At 45.6% G+C, this 24,165-nt stretch overlaps 1 protein-coding gene across 6 annotated transcripts in view; it reads right to left on the minus strand.

Moving 5' to 3' along the window:
* Nucleotides 1–620: 620 nt before the first annotated feature.
* The window catches only part of LOC113192736 (uncharacterized), a 33,596-nt gene continuing 10,051 nt past the window's right edge, over nucleotides 621–24,165 (minus strand). For 2 of the 6 annotated variants that reach the window (XM_077796084.1, XM_077796081.1), the window contains exons 2-4: nucleotides 21,065–21,177; nucleotides 3,131–3,297; nucleotides 621–3,023 (exon numbers count right to left, since the gene is read on the minus strand). In XM_077796084.1, the coding sequence (XP_077652210.1) occupies nucleotides 1,670–2,455 (786 nt within the window). In that variant the 5' untranslated portion in view covers nucleotides 2,456–3,023; nucleotides 3,131–3,297; nucleotides 21,065–21,177 and the 3' untranslated portion in view covers nucleotides 621–1,669. The remainder of the gene's footprint in view (nucleotides 3,024–3,130; nucleotides 3,298–21,064; nucleotides 21,178–24,165) is intronic. The other 4 variants (XM_077796083.1, XM_077796080.1, XM_077796082.1 and 1 more) reach the window with 3 other exon arrangements.

Below are 24,165 nucleotides of genomic sequence, written 5' to 3' on the forward strand. Positions count from 1 at the left end.
ACAGTTGACAGACACCACCAACCCATTTCAGAGCTTCAAAGATCCTAGTTTCCCCAAGACTTCCTGAGCAAAAGGCCTGCCTGTGGGAAATCAACGACAGGAATGAGAAATGAGGAAAACATAGGTTGCTTTTTGTTCTTGTCATTGGGGACTTTTGGTCTTCTAAACATTCCTTGAGTTCCTCCACATGAGTTTTTAATATCTAGCAAAACAAACAAAACGTAACAGGCCTACAAAGTCTGGACACTGAGAGCTCAGCATCCCTCCCCCTCCCGCCGCCGCCGCCACCTCCGGCGCCTGCCTTTTGTCCGCCAGGGCAGGCAGCACCCAGCGGCACCTGCGTGGTCCCACTGGTGTGCCACCTCTGTGCCTGCCCAGTCCCAGCTGCCCTCAGCAAGGCTCCCCGACCCTAGCTAATGCCCCCCACCCCCCACCACTCTACATCACCACCCTAGTTTATTTTCTTCATAGCACTTAACCACTACCTCAGACTACATTTTTAATGTTCACTTGCTTATCATCTGTCTCCACCAGAAGTACACTCCACGAGAGCAGGGACCTCGTCTGTCGGATTCAGTGGCATTCCCAGCACCCAGCAGGTGTTCAATAAACTCTTGTCCAATGCACGAAGAATGAAAAGATGATGGACTGACAACAGACATCCATGCCTAGCAAGAGCTGGCACCTGACCCCCAATGGCTCCTACACAGTACTGCCCAAGGTGACAGAAACAGACACACATCCTTAGTGACCTCTCCCACCATCCCTTTCCTAAGGGCTCCCTGGCTTAGAGGGGCTCCCCACAGGGCATAAGGGAGCCTGCGGGTGCCTCTGGAGGGAAGACAAGCTCATACCTTGCTTTGCTTCTTTGTCCCTGCTATTTACATTCAGCTATTAAAACAAAAAATTCAAGTTAAAAAATGTGATGCAGCTACTAAGAAAATAAGTCTAACATATAGACACAGTGATTAGCAGAATCCACAACTAAAGAAAAGTCCCAGGGCATGTGTGTCTGCCAGTGATTTCTCTGAGGCCGAGTGAATGGATATTATGAGTTGCCTAAAATCTAAAATGAAATTTAATGCCACCTAGGAAGGGGTGGAGAATTATGGGTACTGTGAGGATGTGAGGTAAAGTGGGTTCAGAAGTCACGGGATATATGGAAAGCTACGTAGGGCTGTAATGTGGCAAGCTCAGAAATGCCAGAACACGATCTTAGCGGGAGCTGTCCATTTTCAAATGCATTGACCAGAAGGCTTGAGAGGAAGGAAGGAGAAAGAGCTCCTGAGAGGGAGCATCTGGGATCACTTCTAAGCACAGCACAGACACAAGGTGACTTGGAGGCTGGCAATGCTCAGGAGTTCTGAGCAGTACTTCAATTACTGAGGCATCGTGGAGTTCCAGGATACAAAATCCACACCTGGGATGCAAGACAGCCCACCCGTCTTGGGCACATGCTCAGAAGGACTCCATATTCAAAGTCAAGCTGTGGGACACACCTGGGTATGAATCAATGGATCAAAACCTCAACCTCACCTATGCCTCCTCAAAAAGAACATTCTGCTAGGGACTGCCGTGAATACTCCTTGGGTCAATGTAGGTACATACAGGGTTTCCTTCCTAGTGGCACTTACGGGTTTTAAGATTTTTTAATTCTTAGCAAAACATTTTATATAACTGATATTTTGAGATGGTTTCTCTCCTTGGTGTGGACTCTCTGATGGATGCAGAGGCTGGTACTCTGACTAAAGGCCTTCCCACACTCATCACATTTAAAAGGTTTCTCTCCTGTGTGTACCCTCTGGTGGATGCAGAGGCTGGAGCTCTGACTGAAGGCCTTCCCACACCCACAACACCTATAAGGTTTCTCTCCAGTGTGGACTCTCTGGTGGATGCAGAGGCTGGAGCTCTGACTGAAGGCCTTCCCACACTCATAACATTTATAAGGTTTCTCCCCGGTGTGGACTCTTTGATGCATGCAGAGGCTGGAGGTGTGCCTGAAGGCCTTCCCACACTCTTCACATTTGAAGGGCTTCTCTCCGGTGTGGACTCTCTGGTGCATGCAAAGGTTTGAACTGTTACTGAAGCCCCTTCCACACTCACTACAGACATAGGGTTTCTCGCCTGTGTGAACTCTCATATGAATTTGAAGATGGGAGCTCCAATTGAAGGCTTTGCCACACTCATAACATTTATAGGGCTTCTCCACTGTGTGGATTTTCTTATGTCTATTAAGTTTTGTTGTAGTGCTAAAATCCTTACCACAATCATCACATTTATAGACCTTCTCTCCCGTGTGGTCTCGCCAATGAATGTGAAGTTCTGATATGTGAAAGAAACCCTTATCACACTTGTCACATTTGTGGGGCTTCTCGGCCGTGTGGATTTTCTGATGCATAAAGAGATCTGCTCTCTCAGAGAAAAATTCCCTACACATGGGGCACTTGTAGATCATTTTTCCTATTTGGTATCGTGATTTAGAGGAGAAAATTTCCTTACAACTACTACAGTTACAGGACTGCTACTTCATAGAGTCTCTTATTTGGCCATTCTGGCAGCCTATCTCAGGCTTAAGCTGCTGGGCAAGTTTAAGGTCGGCCTAAGCTTTTCCCTGCCTGTCTTTCTAAGGAAGGTTTCTTCCTGCATAGTGTTCCTTACTCAGTGTTATTACCGATTATAAAGTGACATTTACTTCCACATGAATTCCATACTCTAACACAGAATTTCCTTTAGATCCTGAGTCGTCAACATTCCAAGGGGTGGCCAAGGTGCACGTGTCTTTAAGCCCCTGGAGCCTTCCTCTCATAGAGTAATCTTGTACTTCTCACGTCTAGAAAAGGACCGCACAGTGTGCACCCAGTTTTGGAGGGTGAGAGAGCACTGATGGTCATGAGCATCCACAGCCTCCCTTGAGACGGTCAGTACATCCTTCTGCTCCTGCACAGCTGCATAGCCTTTACAGTGAGCTCAGGTGTGGCGAGTCTTGCTCCTGGGAATTCCTACACAGGTAGCACACCAGTCTTCTGCAACAGAAACATAAATAAATACATTGAAAATGCCTCTTCTGTCCAGAAAACTGTTATTGATTCCATAATTATCTTTACATAAATGTGATAGCAATAACACAGACCTTTTTTAATCCTGAGGACGCAGTTCTCTTCTCTTCCAGAGGGATGTGTCTCTTGGATTTGCAGGTCTGAAGAAGAGAATTTGTAGATATCATGCTCCGTTCTAAATCAAGTTCATCATCCGTTACAACTGCTCACTGTAACTATCTGCATAGCACCAAGGGAAATACTACGGAAAGAGAAAATAAAGCAGAAGAAGAACATCTGCCCTGCACAAAGGAACAAGGAGAAATATAACCTCCACTCTAAACTTCAGAAGGATTAATACTGCTGCTTTTGGAGATCAATACCTCATATGTGAGCTGCCTCCTAATCTATGGAAAGAAAAAGTACATATACATCGAATATCCAACATCATCCCCCTGCTTAATTGTCCTTGATGGTTTCCTGATGTATTCAAAATGAAATCCAAATCCTTACCCTAAAAACAAGGCTCTGCAGGACCTGGTCTTTGCTCTTTTCTACCTCAGCCACTGCTTTCTGACACTGATTTCTTCTGATTCTCACATACCCCAAGCTCTTCCTACCCCAGGGAATTTGTGCCTGTCACCAGTGCTGGAACTGCTCTCTCCCATTGTGTGTCAGCTGCCCCACTCCTGGCTTGACTCTGAATCTCATTTGATACTTTCAAAGCACATACAACTAGTAATAGTCTTCTCTGTTCCCTGGTTTTAGATCCATCTTCTGTACAAGGATGTAAGTGCTACAAGGGAAAAGTTGTGTGTGTTGTTCACTATTATGTTCTGGCAGAAGGAGAAATTCAATTAATATGTGCTGAGTTTATCCAGGGTCCTTGAGAACACCCTTGCACCCGATACAACCTGCTCCACTCAGGGAGAGCAGTAAAGATACACTTTCCAGTGCCTTTTTTTAGTCTTTTGATAACCTAAGGGGACAAAATACACAAAATAAAACATAGAGGAGATCAAAGAAGAAAATCAATCCCCAAATCCTCAACCTTAAATCTTCTGAGGGTTAAAATAATGCCAACATCTTTCAATCCCTCGTATTTTACACAGTGATATTTTGATAAACTAAATGAAATCAATAGACCTTCTTAAAATGAATTTCAATGAGGTACTGCACACAGGAAACTGAAGAGACTTCTTTAAAATTAAGATGGCAAAATAAACCAGACTGCTTCTAGATATGTTAGGACTGTGATATTCAACTAGATACTCAGAATTTCCTAAAAACAGGAAATGATGGAGGAGCAGGATTCCTTGGACAGTACCTGTCACAGCAAAACTGCTGGCAACTCAAGGCCCATGCACAGGTGCCTACCTGAATCAATTCCAGCACTTCCTTCCAATGAAATGCTGCTTAGTCATTAAAAACATGGTGTGTGTGCACGCGTGCGAGTGTGTATTGTGTGTGAACCAAGGTAATACCACTATGTGAAAATTGCAAGGCCCAGAAGACCATGTTTCCTTTTGTGCAATAAAAGGAATATGAATGTATCATATCTGTCTAAATGTACAAAAATAAAAAAATGGTAAAGGGTAACCTTTATTTAATGACTACCTACCAGGGAGGAAGAAAGAGAAGTGAGATTTATCTAAATAAACCTTGTTTTGTAGTTTTGTTAACGTTAGAAAACAGAGATGTTTATATATTCAAGAAATAGAAGGAAATAGAAAAATTCCTTAAAACTAAAAAAAAGAGAGACTGACCCTCAACTCTCATGTTGGTGACATATCTACAAATGATGTCTGAACAGTGTACCAGCTACCCCAGAAGAGCATATTCTATTGATAAAGCTGCAAAGAAAAAAACTTAATTCAGCAGCTTAACTGGTGTTTTTGCAGAGCAGGATAATGAAAAGTAATTTATAATATCGTTGTTAGGAACCAATATTCGAAGAAAGAAAAATAAGACAAACACAAAATCTAAGTTAAAAAAGAATCCTGCAACATAAAAGTTAATGTAGTAAATCTAAGTTTAAATTCTTTTTTTCTTTAAAGCTGTCACTAAAATGGTCTGGAAGGAGTTGGAACAGGCAACAAGGAGCACACCCACAGCCCGTTCCCTCTTCCCACCAAGAGGCAAAGGGATCCTGGGCGGAATAGCTGGTTCACCACTATAGGCACCACTTACAAAACAACCTTGGAACATCTTGTCATGACAGAAAGCCTCAGAACATCAAAAGGAGTAAGAAATGCAATAGACAGAAACACATTAAATATGCAAAACGGAACAGGCAGGGAGAAAGAGGAGGCAGAGAGCGGAGGGGAGAACCGGGTGCTGGACAAAATGGAAGCAACAAAGGCACCAAGAGCAAACTCTGGCAATTGAGAGGGAAAGAATACAGCACCTGCTCCTCCATGAACTTTCTCCCAAACCACCAAACAACCTAGCTAGTGAATATGGACCCCAGTAAGCCCCTGATGCAGGCAGGACGGGCACAGGTGAAAACAAGCTGCCAAATCAGGCAGTCATCACCTGAAGCCACAAAGCAATCTCAGCATGACTCAAAAAAAAAAAAAAAAAAATGGAGCAAACAGAACAGGTATCTCCTGTGGAGCTGCTGTGGGGCCAGCTCACTGCCATAGGCTGTGTAGAACCTGAGGGGGCCTCTTGAGGAACTGAGGACAGCACTGCCAGGAAGCCAGCAGAACACCAGCGAGAGGTTAACCACCCTTCAGGTCAGCTGCCCCATTTTGGGAAACAAGGTATGAAGGATGAGAAATCTAGATGAAAGAGGCGGAAACTCTCAGATGTAATAGGAGACCCTTCTTGGGAATCTGCTGTACATAAACCAGCAGCTGAAAGAAGAGGATATGTGACCAGAGACATGGTGTCAGATGTCACAGGGCATGGCTAACTACGGGAGAAGCCACTGCATTATGTAAGCCAAGTCTACAGTCTGGAAGGTATACCCTCAAGTGTCCAGGAGTGAGAGGACGTGATGTCTGAGATGCACCTGAAAACAATTCAGCAAAGAAAGAGACAAAAGGGAAAGCAGCAAAGGGCAGATCCAGCACATGTGGTAAACTCATCCTAATCACTGAATCTATGTGATAAACAGATGAGTACAGTACTCTACCTATGTGTGCTGTCAAAGTTTCTCATTATTTAAAAAAATAATAAAAATAAAAAACACCCAACAGTTAACAACTGAGAAGACCTTATTCTGTTCTTCTTCAACAGCAGTATGCACACCACAGAGGTAAAACTGGGAACTAGACAAATGCACTCCCCAGAGGCCCCATCTCCCCAGTCTTGCCCGAGCACCGGCGAACACACTACAGGGTCTCTGGAGAGCAAGGGAAGGCAGTGGCTTGTGGCAAAGACAGCTGAGGACCAAGGAATGAGGGGTGCTGGGCTCCTCCCTGACAAGCCTTCCCACATGTGCAGGCCTTCATCCAAGGTAGCCTAGGGCAAGCTCCTGCAGAACTCCTATTGAGAAGGAATTGGGCAGTGCCACAAAGCCTCACTGCATGGCAAGGTGGGGGTAGGAGAGATAATCTACACTGTTTAGGAAAAAAGAAATAATAATAAATAAATAAATAAAAATATATTCCAGCAAATGTGTCATGTGACCAAAGACCAGAAAGGCAAACAAATAACAAAAAGGCTCACCCCTGTGGGCCTTCCAGAGAGACACTGCCCAAATGAGCCACACAGGTAAAGGAGATGCAAATCCAGGGGTGGAGACAAGCTACAGAACCCCACAGGTAGCAAATGAACAACTCACTCCATGATTTCTCATTCAAGATTCACCCACATGCCTCATATTCAACATCCTACAAGAAAGGCAGTCAAATGGGTGCACACATGTGACCCCAGAGACTCAGGAAGCTGAGGCAGGAGGACCACAAGTTGTAGGCCAGCCTCAACAACTTAGTGAGACCCTGTCTCAAAATTTAAAATAAATAAATAAATAAGGCTAGGGATATAGCTTAGTGTTAAGAGTGCCCCCTAGGTTCTCAGTATCACTCATACACAAACAAAAAAAAAGTTGGTTCAGGTAACAAGCCCACACAGGCAAGACCATCTCTGTGACCTAAGGAAGAAGGCAGCCCCCCACTGCCGTGGCCTGACTGCTAAGAGAAACATGCAGACTCCACACCTACAACCTCAGGGTATACCCAACCTACACCTCAGGAGGACTACTCCTTAAGTTATTGGGAGCCAAAGTCAACATACAGTCGCATGCCTCATGCTCCACCTCCACAGAAGGTCTTCCCTCTCTCCCTGCCCCTGCCACAGGGAGGCTTGAGTCTGTGATGCCCAAAAAGGTCTGTGCCAGTGCTAACCTCTCAGCATAGGTAAAACCAATGGGCTAGCTAATAAGTAACTGATGCTAAGATACCAGGAGTAAACAACTAGTCTTAAATACCAGAAGAACAACTCTAGGCTGGGGCATGGAAGGGACCACGGGAGCCAGGGATGCAGCACAGCTGGCTGAGAGATGGAACCTGCTCCTCTGGAGGGCTGCTCGGCCACATACTCCTATACTTCTGGAGCCAGAAGTACCAAGCTGTGGTACTCAGGAGGCAGCGCCCAGGCTGAGCGGCAGGCTCTGTACTGGCAAGAGCCTACTGGAGCAGAACCTGTTCCAGTCACACCTCCCAGGGCAAAGATCTCAAACTGCAGCTCAAGTCTGTGGCAGAACTTGAAGGTAACAGCCTCTCTGCCTGGGAAAAGACTCAAGGTACTTGGCTGGGGAGGACTGAATGTGGACTCTGAAGTCATCTGTGTAACACATTTATATCTTACACACCTGGCCAAAAAATAAAATTTTGTTGAGAAAAAAAAAGAGAGAGGTGGGAATCCCTAATTTTTTCTCAATACAATGAATCTGTGGTTGCAGCAGAGGGCACCAGTCTCCATAGGGCAGGTGCTAGTGAGGACAGTGCACAGAAGGGCAATGTCTGGCAGGCCCCTGGCACAGGGCAACTGACCACATCAGAGGAATGCCAACTATCCACAGCATAGAGGTGGAGGCCAGTAAGCTGCAACCCACGTTCTAGAGAGCAGAGGCTGATGCAGACGACACTCAGTACAGGCTGGATACGACTCAAGACAGTATCTGGATTCAGCAGGAGAGGAAAACCCCGTTACAGCCCTAAGCAAACACCAGTCACAGAGCTCACCACACTCACTGCACACACGCGCAGCAGCTCCTGCTGAGTAGACAGGATGACAGCTCACCAGTGCTATTTCACATGAGGCCATGACCTTGACACAGGACCACAGCAGAGTCCTGAAGCTGCTGCCATGGCTAGAGAGGAGGAACTACCTCCTACATTGTATTGAGAAAAAACTACAGCAACTACCATCACCATGCCAGATGGAGGAAGTGAGGCTTGCAGAAGGGCACACTGGGAGAAGAACACTGGCGGGGAGATGCAGGCCAACGACTGGCTGGCACCAGAGGCAGAGCACTGAGGTCTGATGGGGAGACAGATGCTTAGGGCATGGGGAGAGAAGACAGAGGTGCTTTTCCAAAGAATGGGGAACTGAATGATGCTTAGCCCAAAAGGTAGACTAGGGAGAAGGGGATTTAAAAATGATCCTGGCTTAGGCTTAGAACTTCAGGCAAACATATAACCTAACCTTCTTTTTCAATTATAAATTGAGATAATGCAGACATCCTGGCCTGTCACAAAAACATGTTTTAAATAGTATTAATAAGTCAAAATGCTAAGAAGCAAGCTTTGGACACTAAAGAGAGACAAAGAAATGCTGTATTTATTTCCTGTTTGAAAATAGTGATTTCATGTGTGCTATGTTGTGGCCGATGAGACCAATATGTGACCCACAGTCTTTCACAAACCCCAACTTAGGAAATAAATGGCCTCCTCATGTAACAGCAATAAGAATAGCAAAAACCTGAACCCAGCTCTTCAGTCCCTGTGGTGATGGGCCCAAAGGATACATTTGTTATTTTCTCTACTTGAGTTTATTTTTAAATTTCATTAAAAAAAAAAAAACCAGCCTTTGCTCACAAGATTGCTGGAATAAAGGAATCTTAAGCCACAAGAACAATACACAACAGCATTCTAAATTACAGATCTGAATAAACTCTGCCAATGACACCAACAACCCACATCAATCCAATCACATCATAACATAGGACAGCAGTCAGGCTAAAGGGAGGTCTGCTGGCCCTCTGTCCACAACCAGTGGAACTGCGCTTGACCACACCCCACCTCCCCACTGAGGCAGCCACTACCCTGATGGAATAACTATGCTCCAGTCTGACCTCTGTAATCCTGCTTTCCTTCCTTCCTGCTTCCCATTCCAGCTCAGTTTCTGCAGCCTCTCCCTGCTCCCTCCCTGTCCCCTCCACCACCTATGGCTGCACCCTGGCTCTGCCCTCAGCAGTAACTGTGCTGCCTACCAAACCCGTGCTAAGCAACCCATCTGGGGCCAGCTTGTGCTGCCCCAGGGTTCCACTGCCTGGCACTGGCTTCCTGTGCCCAGTCACACTTCTCCAGAGCCCCACAAGGACTCCAACTCTGCCATCACTGTTCACTCTCCACTGTCCCAATTTTACTGAAACCCAACCCTTCACCTGTCTACACGGCACCAGGCAGCTGGACAGCACCAAGAATTACTTCGTGCAAGATCACAATCTCCAGTGGACACTTGAACGCCTGTGCCCCCAATTATCTAGTCTTGAATGTACACACTTTCCCAGTATTTTACACTGCCACTTCATACTGCTGCTTTCTTCTCTGCCTCCCTCACCCTGCAGCTGAAAGGAACTCTAAGATAATTTACTAACACAAAAGTAGGACTGTGCACCTGCTGCACCTCCACCTCCACTCCTGGGGGAACTCCTGGCTCCTCGGAGGGGCTGCCTTCCATGGCAACCAGGTCTGCATTTCCTCAGTCTGTTCAGAATCAAATCCTGCATCTAACTGTTTCCTTTCTGCCATTATCAAGTTCACCCTGTCTTGGATCCACTCTATACTAACACATTCTTGTTTCCCCCTTGAGATAAACTTCTCTGGATCCCTCAGCCCCACCCAGTTATCAGCCAAAACATCCATTCCCCCGTCATAAAAAACTTCCTTGCAGAGCTCTATACCACTACGCTGCCCCGCAGCCCCCCGCCCCCAGACCAGTGAAAACAACCCTCTCCAGCCTGGGAGACCACACGTCTGTTGGAAACACCTTTCCTCACTCACCAAGCAGCCCTCTAGTCTTACTGCCACCCCTCATTTCCTCTTCCGCTGCCTCCGACTCTTCCAGGGGTATCAACCTAGGACCCCTTCTTTTCTGAGTCTATACCTTCTCTCCAGCAATCTCATCCAGTCACGCAGCCCAACATACCATTGTGATGTTGGCTCCAAGTTTTACCTGCAGTCTTTTCTGCCCCACAGATATACCACTTCCAAACCAAACTCCCCTGGGATTGTCCTTCCTCACACTTCCCTATCTCAATAAGTGGCAATGACATCCACCTACATGTCAACTTCAGTTCCTCCTGCCCCCAGGGTATTTCCATGCTCTGACCAATCCTGGCCTTGTCACCTCTCCATTGCTTCCCAAGCCCAGCCTGCCTGAGCACAGCCCCTCCTCCCAGACTCCACCAAGAGCTTGCAAGTCACCACTCTCTGCTTTCAGTCTTGCTCCTCCCAAACTGGCCTCTACTGGCAATCATCCTAATCTTTTTTTTAAGTTGTAGATGGACACAATATTTTTATTTTATTTATTTTTTTAATGGGTGCTAAGGATCAAACCTAGTGTCTCATGCATGCGAATCAGGCGCTCTACCACTGAGCTATAACCCCAGCCTCACCTTAATCTTTTAAAGCATTAATAAGATAACTTCACTCCCCTTGGCTTAAAGCCTCCCGTGGCTCTTTAAGGTACGCTCCTTTTTGCTGCTTACCAACTGGACATGCCTGACCTCTGCCCCTCCCAGCCATACCTCCACACTAGCACACACTGTGCCTCCTTTCCTGTCTTCTCCCTTGGTCCCATTTGCCCTTCCTCTCCCTGTTCCATGACAAGCAGGAAAATGGCACACATGGCATTAGGGGGTTTGTAAAATGCCTTCAACTCTCTCTCCCAGGTAGTTAGTTCAGGCAACAAACATCTACTCAGTGATGAGTCTGTACCGAGCACCACCTGGCTTCCTCCCATGGACATCCAGAGCAAGACGGGGAGACAGAGACCCATCAAAGGGGTCCACACAGAGGGGTGAACCTGAAACTACACAGAGTGCTTCAAAACAGCCTGGACAGTTCTGAGGGCTCACCTAAGATGGAGGCTGACCTGCCTAGAAGACTAGGAGGCCACCAGAAGGAAGGGGAGCTGGGCTCAATCTGGAGGTGGACTTTAAAAGGCGAGGGAGACACGCAGCTTGGTAAAAGGAAATGCAAAGGGCAGTGTCGAGAAGCAATGGTGCACTTGGAAATTAGGAAGAGGTCTATGTGACAGAAAGCCAGAAGATCTCAGCACAATGGGAGGGGAGTGAAGTGCAGGAGAGGCTGCAGGTGGGATTTTTATCCTGGGAGCAGAAGAAAGCACTGATGGCTAGTTGTTGCCCGTTTTAAAGTCTGATAACATCAGGTTTGCATTTTTCATAGAAAACTGTAAAGTACAGAATTGATGGGTGGGAAGCAAGAGTGGGTGAGGGTCCACGAGTTAGGGAATTGGAACTGCCTTAGCAGTCTGGGTTAGAATGATGGTCTAAGTGGTGGTGACAGTGAAAGAAAAGCCCATCAGGCTCAGTGGCATAACCTTCTCCCTTAATCATTCTGCCAAGATCTTCTATTGGAATAGCTGAATGTTCATTAAGAAAGGAAAATGCAGAAGATGAAGGCTTGGTGATTAAGATCATGATCTCAATTTTAGACATGTCCATCAAAAGTAGATGTGAAGGACAGCAACTGGATGAAAGGAACTGTCACTGAGATAAGATGTTCATCAAGTAACATTTACAAAGTACCAGAAGCCAGGAATGAGATGGTCCAGGAAGGAGATCCAAGTGAAGAGAAAGACCCTGGGACTTCACCTACCAAAACCCAACACCTAATGACCAAGTCTGAAGAAGTAGTACTTGCCTGATCCTACTTAATAACATTTCAACATGGGCAAAATGAATGGACACTGTTAGGAAGCGGCAAGAGCAGGGGGAGAGGGGTCCTGGTCATGCTCATATCACAGCTGGGAGAACTTACCTAGCCCCGTGACCTGTGAACTTATATAGTGTACCTCAAGAAGAGTTCAAGAAGGGAAACGATGGGAAGAACTCCATTGAGAGGGAAGACTGAAACTAGGGCAGACAAATCATGGACAGATGAATGGAGACAGGATCCAAAGCCCAAGGCGAGGGATGAGTGTCCTAGCAGAGGCAGGACAGCATAAAAGCAGGGAGCAGCCCCACAGGCTGCAGTGCAGCTGCCAGTGCTGACTGCCCTGAAGCAGGAAGCAAGGTTGTCTGCAGGGAACAAAGTAAGCAAGGACCTGAGGAGCATTAGGTGGCTTAAGATGGCTGTGTACAGAGCAGTGTGACCAGAGACATGGTGACCTGCCAGCAGCACTGAGGGTGGGCACAGGCCTGTCCCAGGGCTTAGTCACCCATGCTGCATGCTGAAATGAGGATGCTGCATGAGGAACAGCTGACTCTCTGAAGGACAGAGATTCTCCAAGAGGCCATCCACCTGGAAGAAACTCCTGCCTACACCAATCCGGTCTTCACATGCTGACAGAAAAAATCATAAGATTGCCATAGTTTTCAAGGTAGTGTCTCCAGCTGGGCTTTCCACACAGCCGAGAATGCTTGTGTGGCCCCAACCCACCCTCTGTACATGCAACCTCTCTCTGACGTGGAGCCAGATCCCTCCATACTACCAGAGAGCAACACTGTGTGATTCCAGTCCTTCTTTCCTCCTTTCAGGAACAGAAGTAGTATCCACAATCCTGTTTCAGGTCCATGCCAACACCACTCCTCTCCAGATCTCGGGACTGAGCTCTCCTTTTTCTATCAGGAATACATTTACCATAAAATCAGAATGCTGGCATAAAAACAAAAAACTAAAGTCCTTTGAACAACTAAACTTTCATAAATATCAAGTGAAAATTGCCTCTGATTATTGAGACAACCAAGCCTGGTAGACTTTCTTCAGTGTTCTGGCTTCAGGATGCCTAGGAAGCACTGGCTGTGGATATTGCCACTCCAGTAGCAGGCTGTGTGACATGTCAGTTGCATCTATTTCAAAAAAGATCACATTAACTTCCTATCCAGAATCAGAACTATCAGAATGTGTGGTATATAAATTTGCCATCCAAAGTGATAAGGGCACTTTCTGGGAACAATAAAAATGAAAATAGGGAAGAAGATGTTTCTGCCTCTACCCTCCACCAAAACCCCACCATTTGCTGTGAGTTGACACAGTGACTCGTCTTCCCACAAGTGAGAGCCAGTGATGATGCCATAGGGGTCAGGTGAGGCTCTCCACAGGCACTAGGCCAGTAACTGGGAAGTACAAAGATTCACACTGACTTCTAGGTCCCTCAACTAACCAGAAGGGTTCTAGAGAAAGTTCCTATAGTCCCAGCTCCCAAGACAAGTTGATGAGCGGCTGATACTGGTGACACCCAGTGAAGCCGGCCCACCAAATTGTGGACCTAGAAGAGAGCTGTTACTGATGCCAGTCATAGGAGCTGACCTCTCAGACACAGGATCACAATTGCATATACTACAAACATGTTGGACAATGGGCACGGCTCCACAGAATCTGATGATCGAAAGATTAGATGTGGCCTGCGCACTTACCATAGTTTACTATGGAGGAGGGGAAAGTGACAGTCCCAACGTTGTGAGTGGGCCTCTGACAGGCTCACCCCTGAGGATACAGCTTGTTATGGTTTGGATACAAGGTGTCCCCCAGTAAGCTCATATGATAGACAATGCAGAATGTTCACAGGTGGGCTGGGATGTAGCTCAGGGGTAGAGTGCTTGCCCTGCACACACAAAGCCCTGAGTTTGAAAGCCAGTTCCAAAAAAGGAAAAACAAGCAGGCCCTGTCTCAGTTGTACAGGAGTGAGCTACGGTCCCTTCTTGGCCAGGCACTGCTATCTAACTGGCCCCAGAGGAAATTACCATGCATGACAAAGCTCAGACTGGCCCACTCTACCTGCTGTCCTCTGACTGCATATCTTGTCTTTTTATTCTATGAAGGAGTCTGTTCCCATCACAAGCAAAGTCATAATTTGATAGAGCTGAGAGCTTCTTTCTTGAAGTTGCCAGGCTTTTCATGCATCCAGGCTACATTTAACCTTGTTCTTGAGAGCTCTAGATTTCCCAAATCATGGCTCTCTATGCACCTCCAGCTCCCTCCACTCCTGTGAAAAGCCACATCACATGCCAGGAAGCGGCAGTTTCTGCCAGCACTTTATACTGCAGCACAAACATCTCAGCATTCAAATTCTAGCCCTCCTGTTACTAATTGTATGACTTCAAGCAAGTTATTTATCCTTAGGACTCAACCTCCTCCAACAAAAAAGGGAAATAATACCCACACCTTCATCTCTTAGGATTCTGTGAAAAGGAAACAAGACAATGAACAAGCCTTTATTATAATGCCTACATACAATAACTAATATATATATATATATATATATATATATTTTTAATTTCTTCAACTTGCTGCCTGGTAAACACAGGGAACACATACCATTAACCAAAAGTGGTTTTAGGAGCCTACAGTGAACAGCTCAGCCTTCAGCTTCTATTTCTTCCCTAACTGTGCTGTTTCCTGTTTAGATATATCTACCTGATATAATCAAAGGGCAAGAACTGATCTCAACCAGTCTTTTTCTTCCGAGTACTATGAACTGGGAGAGAGCATCAAAGTGATATAAAAGAACTCTGTTTCTTTTATATCCAGGTATGAACAATGGTGCACACCTGTAATCCCAGTGGCTCAGAAGGCTGAAGCAGTAGGATTGCAAGTTCAAAGCCAGCCTCTGCAACTTATCAAGGCCCTGTCTCAAAATAAAAAATAAAAGGGGCTGAGGATATGGCTCAGTGGTTGAGTGCCTTGGAGTTCAATCCTCCATACAAAAAAAAAGTCACACATTCTAGCAATGGCCCTAGGACAGATGCCCAAGCAATTCCCACTAGGACAACCCTCCATAGTTACTGTGTTTTTCTACCTTCCTTTCTGTTCTATAATTCCTTGGAGTGACTAAGGTTAACATTCACATTATGTAGCCATAGCACGCAGAAAAGGAAAAGTGGCTCTGGAAATGATTTCAGAAAGAGATCCACAGAACAGCCCTGTCAGCCTCATGATAGTTTATCAGAATTGCAAAACCTATGGCCTGTATCTTCCAAATCAGAAACTGCAACGAACACCAGGGGATTCTTTTTCATTTTTACTTTTTTTCGGGGGGTGGGTCCTGGGGAATAACCTCAGGGGCACTCAACCATTGAGCCACATCCCCAGCCCTTTTTAGTTTTATTTAAAGACAGGGTCTCACCAAGCTGCTTAGTGCCTCGCTATTGCTAAGACTGACTTTGAACTCACGATACTCCTACCTCAGCCTCCTGAGCCATTGGGATTACAGGCATGGCCACGGCGCCCAGACCACCAGGAAATTCTAACCAGTCTACTATACTGTCAAGTCTGGGAAGCATTAACCCAGAGGGTAAATGTGGTTCCCAGCAAGTGTCTAATCGACATCCCATACTTAATGTGAAAAGGTCATTTGTGAACCACTTAAAAAAAGAAAAGAAACTTGTCCTTTGGCTCCACCAGCAAAGGAAGGGACCTGACAGCACAATGCTAAGCACAGTGCCCACTGCTGCCCTCACCTCAGACTACAGGCTTTCTGTCTGTAAGATGGGTCAGGAACACTTTCCTCAAACTGTGGTTCTCACTGCCCCAGCTCTGCCTGGCAAAGCTTTTCCTAACAGAGCTGCTCCTCACTATCCCACCATCCCTTCAGAAAGTCCCAGTCTAAAATATATACAAGGAACGAGCTTGGGGGAGCTCAGGTCACTTGACCCCTGCTCAGCTGTGCATTGAGCTCACTGCAGCAGCCCCGTCCCTCACTCATCAGCACCATGGCTCACTAAGTGTCCTGTGAAGTTGCTGGTAGCCTGGAAGATACCCATCCACTGCCCCAGGCAGGCTCACGTCCCCCCAAAGCCCTGCCCAGTTCCCAACTCTTCCTAGCACTCCATTCCTGAAGATGCCAGGGCTGCTCTTCCTCATGTGAGGTCTTCTGCAAGTGCCCTGGGCCCATCACCAACAAAGTTCACAGTGAGATTCACAGTGAGCTCCACCCTGAGTCCCAGGCCTCTCACCAGGCTCTTGAAGAAACTCTGGAGAAGAGCCTGCCTACTGTTCCAAGTCGACTCCATGGCTGTTAAGGCCTGCAGCTACTGTTCCCCCACCTCACACTCCAGCCTATAGCTCCTGGGAAGGTCTGCTGGCCAGAATGTTTTTCTCAGTGTGCAGTCTTGGCCTCCTTCATCCTCCCTAGGGAAGCTAAAGGCAGTAGGAGAAAGGGGGTGCCAATCATCGTAGCACGGCCCTAGGACACAGTCCAAGCTTCTATCCTCCAAAGGCCTGCACCTCTCAGCTACCTTGGCACTCCACTGTGCACTTCTGAATATGGGAATCGGCCCCTCACCCGGTGCCCATGGAGTGGCTAGCATGCCCAGAGTGTGTCATTAATAATTAATCACTGCCTCCAATCTAACAGGAGAAACTTCCCCAAGTTTTTTTTTTTTTTAACGTTTTTGTGTTTGTAGGTGGACAGAATGCCTTTATTTTATTTGTTTATTTTTATGTGGTGCTGAGGATTGAACCCAATGCCTCACGCATGCTTGGCAAGCGCTCTGCCACTGAGCTACAGCCCCAGCCCTCCCCAAGGTTTTCTAATCAACTTTTTAGATGTGTCAAAAGTAGTTATGACTCCAATCAGGATTTCCCATCTAAAACTTTAAGCTCAATCAGAATCTACTCTTCTCCTTTTTGGAATAAGGTCAGACTTCCTAAAACATTTGCTCGTTTACTGACAGAAGAGGATTTTATTTCACTTTTGCTGCCTCCTTGTCTGTCTCTAGCACCAGTTGACCAGAAAAGACTGTGGGAATCCAGTGTGACTCCTGAGCGCTAGAAGGGAGTCCAACAACAATGGTCCTTCAGCCTCCCTGTAGCCCACTTTCCCCATCCATCTCACGCATGGGCCCCTCACCTGCCCCTCTTTTTTCTCCTCCCTTACTGCTGCTCATGTTTCTTTACACCTTACAAACCTCAAGTCCAAGGGCCTCTGGTTTCTCTCACAGAAGACCCAGAGACCCAGTTCAACTGGGCCCTGAGTTTTAAGAGGTATAGGGAAGAGAAGCTCTCATTTTGTCCTAGGGAAAACTGCTCTTCACATGACTCAGTTCAATGACTCCCAATGGAGAAAAGACAAAGAAGCTGTGTCTGATTTTTCTTTTAACTAGAAATTACCAGAGACTGAAATTCAGTCCACAGAAGAGCAACAAAAATTATCAAGGGAACGATGCCAAGTTTTCTTCTGAGTCTGAGAAGGAAGACACTGGCAGATACCCCATTGCCTCCTTCAGCAAAGTCCTCTCACAGGAATAACCTACAGAATGACCCAGCTGAGTGCAGGTCTTGTCTTGGTGCTGCCACTTGCTGTGTATCTGTGGCTGATCCCAGTCAGATCTGCACCCGTAGGGACAGCCCCATCTCAGTACTTTGCTGGGATGATTAGAAAAGCTAATGCATATGAAAGCACCTACTCACAAGGCCCAGTGCATGGCTGAGCTAAATAAATATTTGTTTCCTGTATTTTAATTAGCACATGACATGTTCTTTCATCTGCCAAGAATGTCATTTCATAGGCAGAGGCTCCTGAGGACGTGATGATTTAATCTGGTGATGAGGGCTCCTCCTTTGCTCAAAGCCAGAAGCTGCGCTGATGCTGCGCGTCTGTCTCCTGCTCCTCCCTACTTCCGCCCACCAGTTTCTCCTTCTTGGCCCTCTATACACAGGTGGTTTTTACAAGTCTGACTTTAGTGAGACTGTGAGGACACAGTTTGCACTCCACTACTTTTTTTCTTGCTCTTCACCACATTCAAACCCCTGAATAATGAGGCAGGATGATTTCCTTCAGGGATGGCCCCCATGGGAGCATTGTGTATGGCCTCAGCTTATCTCATCTACCTAGTAAATGTGTAACATTCATAAGCAGTAAGAATCCCAACATGTGTGGGGAGAATACTGAACTTGCAGGCAAAAGGCCTAAGTTCAAATTCTCGGTCAAATACTCAGTAGCTGTGTGACCACTGGCAGTAATTTATTCCCATCAGTCCCAGCTTAGTCAGCAACAAAACAGGCAAGAAGGCTACTGTCGTCATGCAGGGCAAACTCTTGCCCACCTCTCAAAGGAGATAGTAATCACTTTACCCTCAGGAAGAACAACAAGATGGGGCAAATAAAAAAACTGAATTTTGGGGCTGGGCATATAGCTTAGTGGCAGAGCCTAAATGCTGCAAGGACCCGGGTTCTATCACTAGCACTGAGAAAAAAAAATCTTTTTAGGACACCCTAGGAGATCTAGATGGAGGATCAGTGCACAATAAACAACAGAATGTTAGGAAATGCCCTCTTCTCTGCCACTTCTTAGCCTTTAGTTGAATCGAATCTACTCCATCTTGTCTTCTCAAGGGGTCAGTCTCTCATCCCTAGGCCAGCCAGGAACTAGGAGGGGAGGGAACAGGGAAGACAGTGCAGGAGGCCTAGGCCAGATCAGCTCCTGTGCTCAGGGAAGGACTCCACCTGTCAAACCTAGGTCTTCCTGTCGCTGCTATACCATGAGCCAAAGGGGCAGGTCCAGGAGAAAAAAGAATAAGCTGTAAAGCTCAAGACCCCCAGGTTAGCTAAGTATACAAGAAACCAGACAGACTGACTGGGCCTTGGAGAAGAGACAGAAATGGCAAATGGGTATGTAGAAGGACTATCCTCAGTGACGCTGGGAGCAGGAGTTCCCCATCATAGTAGTGCCTAGATTTAAAGTTAAGGATGTGGCATGCTGGCTGTATTTTACGCATTTTTCTTAATTGTGGTCAGAAACATAAATTTACCATCTTAACTATTTTTAAATATAGTTTATCCTGTAAAAGTGAGAGTCTAACCCCCTTCAAGAACAGCCTCACTTTTCTCCCTCTTCCCAGCTCCTGGCAGCCCCCATTCTTCCTTATCTCTATAAATCTGACTACCCTAGGGACTTCAGAGTCTGGCTCTGAAGTAAGTTGTACCATCTAGTAAATGAACATGAGCATGAACAAGGGTGGTCACCATGCAGACCAGGCTCATTCAGGAGGCATGAGGTGCAAGAGCAGGCGACTTCCTCCAGCCAAGGAGTCATAGAAAGCAAGAATACTGACATTGAATGGGCCTTGGTGATCACAACTCAAGACTGGCATGCACAGATGTGTTGCCACCCTATTCTCCCGAAGGGGTTGGGGGAATGGTTACAACACATTGTACAGAACTTACTTCAACACCCAGGCTTCATGCATAGTACTGAACTAAAATTACAAGACGTGAACACTTTACTAGTAATTAGCTGGGCCCATGAATCCAATTCCCAGTGCAGCACTCCTGTGCTAAGCAAATTCATGTGGAAAACCGTTTTTCCTATGTTAGATGCAACCTTGAGCTTGAGACCAATATATATAACTGGCACGAAGAGGAATTCATAAAATTCTAGACCTGAACCTTCAGTCTTAACACCTGGAATAAAGCCTAGGCCAAGAGTTCCCAAGTCAGGACAGGAAGAGAACAGAGCCAGAAAGTAAAAGAGACAGAGAACATTATGCCAGGCCACACTTGCTCCCATCTTCCAAACAAGGCATCACCTGAAAACCCATCCAGGACACCTGAACAGAGAGGGCAGACCAGACTTTCCCTTCAGGAGCAGACTATGCCTTACCACTCAGCCACGCAAGCCAGGAGAGAGGGAAGACAACACACATCCACATGGATTTAACCTTCCAACTCAGCACCGTTGGTCCCACTAAGACAGAGGCCACAGAAATGTCCTTTACCTCACTGAGTCAATTCTCACTGGTAGTGAGTGAAGTCAGGGAAGGGAGACATCAAGGGCCTAAGAAACCCACCTCTGGCAGTGGGAGAATAGAGGACAAACGGCATGCTCCCACCAAAGGCAGACGGTTTGGGAGAGACAGTTTTCCCTTTCTCATGTTTTCTAGCTGGGCCTGGAAAGAGTATTCAACTATGCATTCTGCATCTCAGCAAGATCAGATGAACAAGCCTGTCCCACATTAGATACAAGTTGTCTTCTTGAGTCAAAGGGGATGAGGATCATTAAAAAAGGATCACAGATCCAGAAGCTCAAAAGAAAACAGGAAAAAAAGATACTTGTGCTGGGTACATGACAGTTCTCAGAATCGAGCTCACATAGGGGCTGATGTACCACCACACTCCTCAGGTGAGATGGTTTTCAGGAACCCATATTTAGAAAAGGCCACTGTTCAAGCTTTGGGAAAAACACCAGAAATTTATGGAGCAATAAACAGCTTTTAAAAAACATTTTGCTATCTCAGAAAAGAGAGAAACAAGGAAATAGGAGATGGCATAAGACCTAGAAAGCAAGGAAAGCCTCCAAGATAACAAAGGAAAATGGGGCAAAGCTTAGTAACTAATGGTTTGTGTGAAAAGAAGAAAATAAAGTTCTGGACAAAGAGGCAGGGCAACAGTACTTCTGCCATCCTTGGAATGAAAGTCAAATGAAGGGAAGTTAAGGAAAAGCATGAGGTCTGGGAGTTTCCTCCTCCCTAACCTGAGAGCACTGCTAAAAATTAAGGAGATGGTGGGGAGGGCTAAGGAGAAAGAAAAAACCCAAGGAAAATCAGCTTCAGTTCAAAACGTGTGAAGGGGATTCTCCATCTCAGACAAATGGTGAAATAAGGGGAAACTTACCACAGTGACAGGAATCAGAACCCTCAAGACATTCCAGAAGAGGAGGCAGAGGCAGGGTCCACAGTGGCTGCAGGGTGCAAGAGCAGGTGACTTCCTCCAGCCTGAGGATCCTGCTGGATGGGAGAGATGCAGAGAAAAAAAAGCAGATTTACATTATGGAGAGTTTGGGATCCCAAGGTGTTTTGAAGAACTGGCCATTATGAACAGTCTATTCACTCACAAGACAGGACAGAACCATTTACATTTGGGGTTTATATAAATGTATAGGATCAAAGGATAGAAAACCAAATAAGGGATGCAAACACTGAGAAATCATGGAAAGGGAAATCCAGGCAGTCTGTGCAACTTTCAAAATATAGGAATCCTAGTATCACAATGAGCCTCCTGATGGGAATTTTATTCAAACCAAGATGTAGGTTGGTGGGTATTGGATGTCTGACTCCGACTGGCTAGAGTCCCAGGGAGCAAAAAGTCAGCAGTGTTTTGTCACTGACTCTACAGGCAAGAGGAGCACTAAAGGAGACAAATGAGACAGAATGGGTTCACAGGCAGGCCTTACCATCCTTGCTGTGTGACTTTCACCTAAAAGGTCAAAATGGAATTAATAGAGATCACAAAGACATCAAATCTTTTAAAGTAGTTGAAGGATTAAATAAGTAATGCATCAGTACTTAAAAAAAAAAACAGTGCTACCAGCACTGGGGTTGTGGCTCAGCAGTGGCATGCTCACCTAGCATGTGCAAGGCCCTGGTTCGATTCTCAGTATCACATAAAAATAAATAAATAAAATAAAGGTATTATGTCCAACTATACCTAAAAAATAAATATTAAAAAAAAAAACACAGTGCTACCAAATTTTAAGGGCTCAACATAGATGAGCTATCATTATCATTACTTTATTTCATCCACTACCTCCTCTTCTGCCACATTCTATGACTCAGAGTTGTTTGGGTACAGATTTCAAAGTCTATTTTTAAAGTTTATAACTCAACTCTTCCTTGGGAGGTACAATATATTAAGGGACGTAGGTATCAAAACTGCTGCCATGTTTACATTTGGATAGGACATTTACTTGTTTCCCTAAATGCTGTAAATCTGGGAATGGTGCTGAATCACTGTATGCTATATATACAGCTCCCTGGAACTTTGGAGGACAGTAATACATAAAAGATCTGAGTCACAAGTTCAAGACTAGCCTAGGGAACTTAATGAGACCCTGATTCAAAATAAAAAGGGCCAGGGATATAGCTCAGTGACAGAGCACTCCTATATTCAATTCCCAGTACCATTAAAAAGAATAATAATAACTCTCCAACTTGCTAAAGACTATCTGAAGTTGCTAAATCCATTTGCAGCAGAAATCACTAATATGAGAGGGTTTCAGACTACACTGAGCAGCACTGCACAGTTAGAGAGTAAAGAGAAAGAAAATGGAAGAGTGAAAATGCTTTAAACATATTTATGGATCAGTGTTTCTTTGTGGGAACAAAGGGTTATCTTAGAATAAAGCTATTAGTAGGATATATTTTAAAAGGGCAGGAATACATGTAGAAGAATTTCAAATGGTTTTGATACTAGGCCAGGGTTTTTTCTCCTTACTGAGAATGCCAATCATGGTGCCTATGGGCATATAAACCCTACTAACGAGAATTGCCTCAGCTTTAAGGTAGACCCAGGCTAGCAGGGGCCATATGACAATTTATGAGACCAAGACCCAAGAGCTTAGCTAAGAACTACTATGTGCTCTGAACAATAATAAAAGCAAAACAAAATCAGACTCTCTCTCTCTCTCTGAGGAATCTAAACAATCCTGAGAGAATGAGATGATCAGCTGTGAGATGAAGCTGAAAGGCTGTGATATACAAAAAGACTGAAGAGGTCACAAGAAATCACAGCACACCAAAGTCAAAAGGAAGGAGAGCCCATCAGGAAAGAGAGGCTAAGGTAGAGAAAAAACATACAGAGTAGGAAAAAATGAGCCCAATGGTAGTAAGAGAAGAAAGACAAAGAAAAGAGATGCCACAGAGACCTACTGTCCCTGAGAGAGCCTGAGGCGGCCTCTGACCTGCCCTCTTTCCCTCTTTCCTGATGGCTTCCTAGTCCATATGCATCCTTACAACATACCCCCCCCTTTTTAAAAAAAAAAAATTAGTTGTTGATGGACTTTTATCTATTTATTAATTTATATGTGGTGTTGAAAATCGAACCCAATGCCTCACCCAGGCTAGGCAAGTACTCTACCACTGAGCCACAACCTCAGCCCCAAATCCCTTTTTCTTAAAGCAGTCTGAATGAATTCATTTCTTTCAACAACAACAAAGATTCTCTAACCACAACTGTTATTTCCACTCCCCCTTGGATGAAGGTTTCCCAGGAGAGACTCTGGCCCCACAAACAAGCAGGTTCCTAGCAAGTCCTCCCCTGCCAGACAAGCCTAGACATAGCCTAAGGTCTGCTTCCCAACAGGACAGGGATGTATTATCCCCAGGCAATAGGCACAGTCCCTAGGGCCTATGAGCATCTTTTTTTTTTTTTTTTTTTTTTTATAAGAGAGAGTGAGAGAGGAGAGAGAGAGAAAGAGAGAGAGAATTTTTTTTAATATTTATTTATTTTTTTTTTAGTTCTCGGCGGACACAACATCTTTGTTGGTATGTGGTGCTGAGGATCGAACCCGAGCCGCACGCATGCCAGGCGAGCGCGGTACCGCTTGAGCCACATCCCCAGCCCCCCTATGAGCATCTTAAGACCTGATGCTGTAAACTTTAAAATGAAATTTACTGGACAGAAAATGCAAACAAAAATTGCAAAATCAAGAGTTAATAAATGTCAAAGTTTAACTCATATAGTTCTACAGAAGCTAACTATATAGGAAACATGGGGGATTTTCTTAAGTTTAATATGATATGGTAAAGGTCTTCATACCAGTCCCAGGGCAGGGGCTAAGCTGGCCCTGTGTGAGAGCACACCTTACACAGCAGGCCTTACCCCTCAACACTGAGCAGACTGGGCTGGGCATGGTGGTGCATGCCTGTACAGCTAGTTGAGAGACAGGGACAGGAAGATCACAAGTTGCAAGCCTAAGCAACTTAGTGAGACCCTGC

Source organism: Urocitellus parryii, chromosome 3 (assembly GCF_045843805.1).
Source record: "Urocitellus parryii isolate mUroPar1 chromosome 3, mUroPar1.hap1, whole genome shotgun sequence".
NCBI lineage: Eukaryota > Metazoa > Chordata > Mammalia > Rodentia > Sciuridae > Urocitellus > Urocitellus parryii.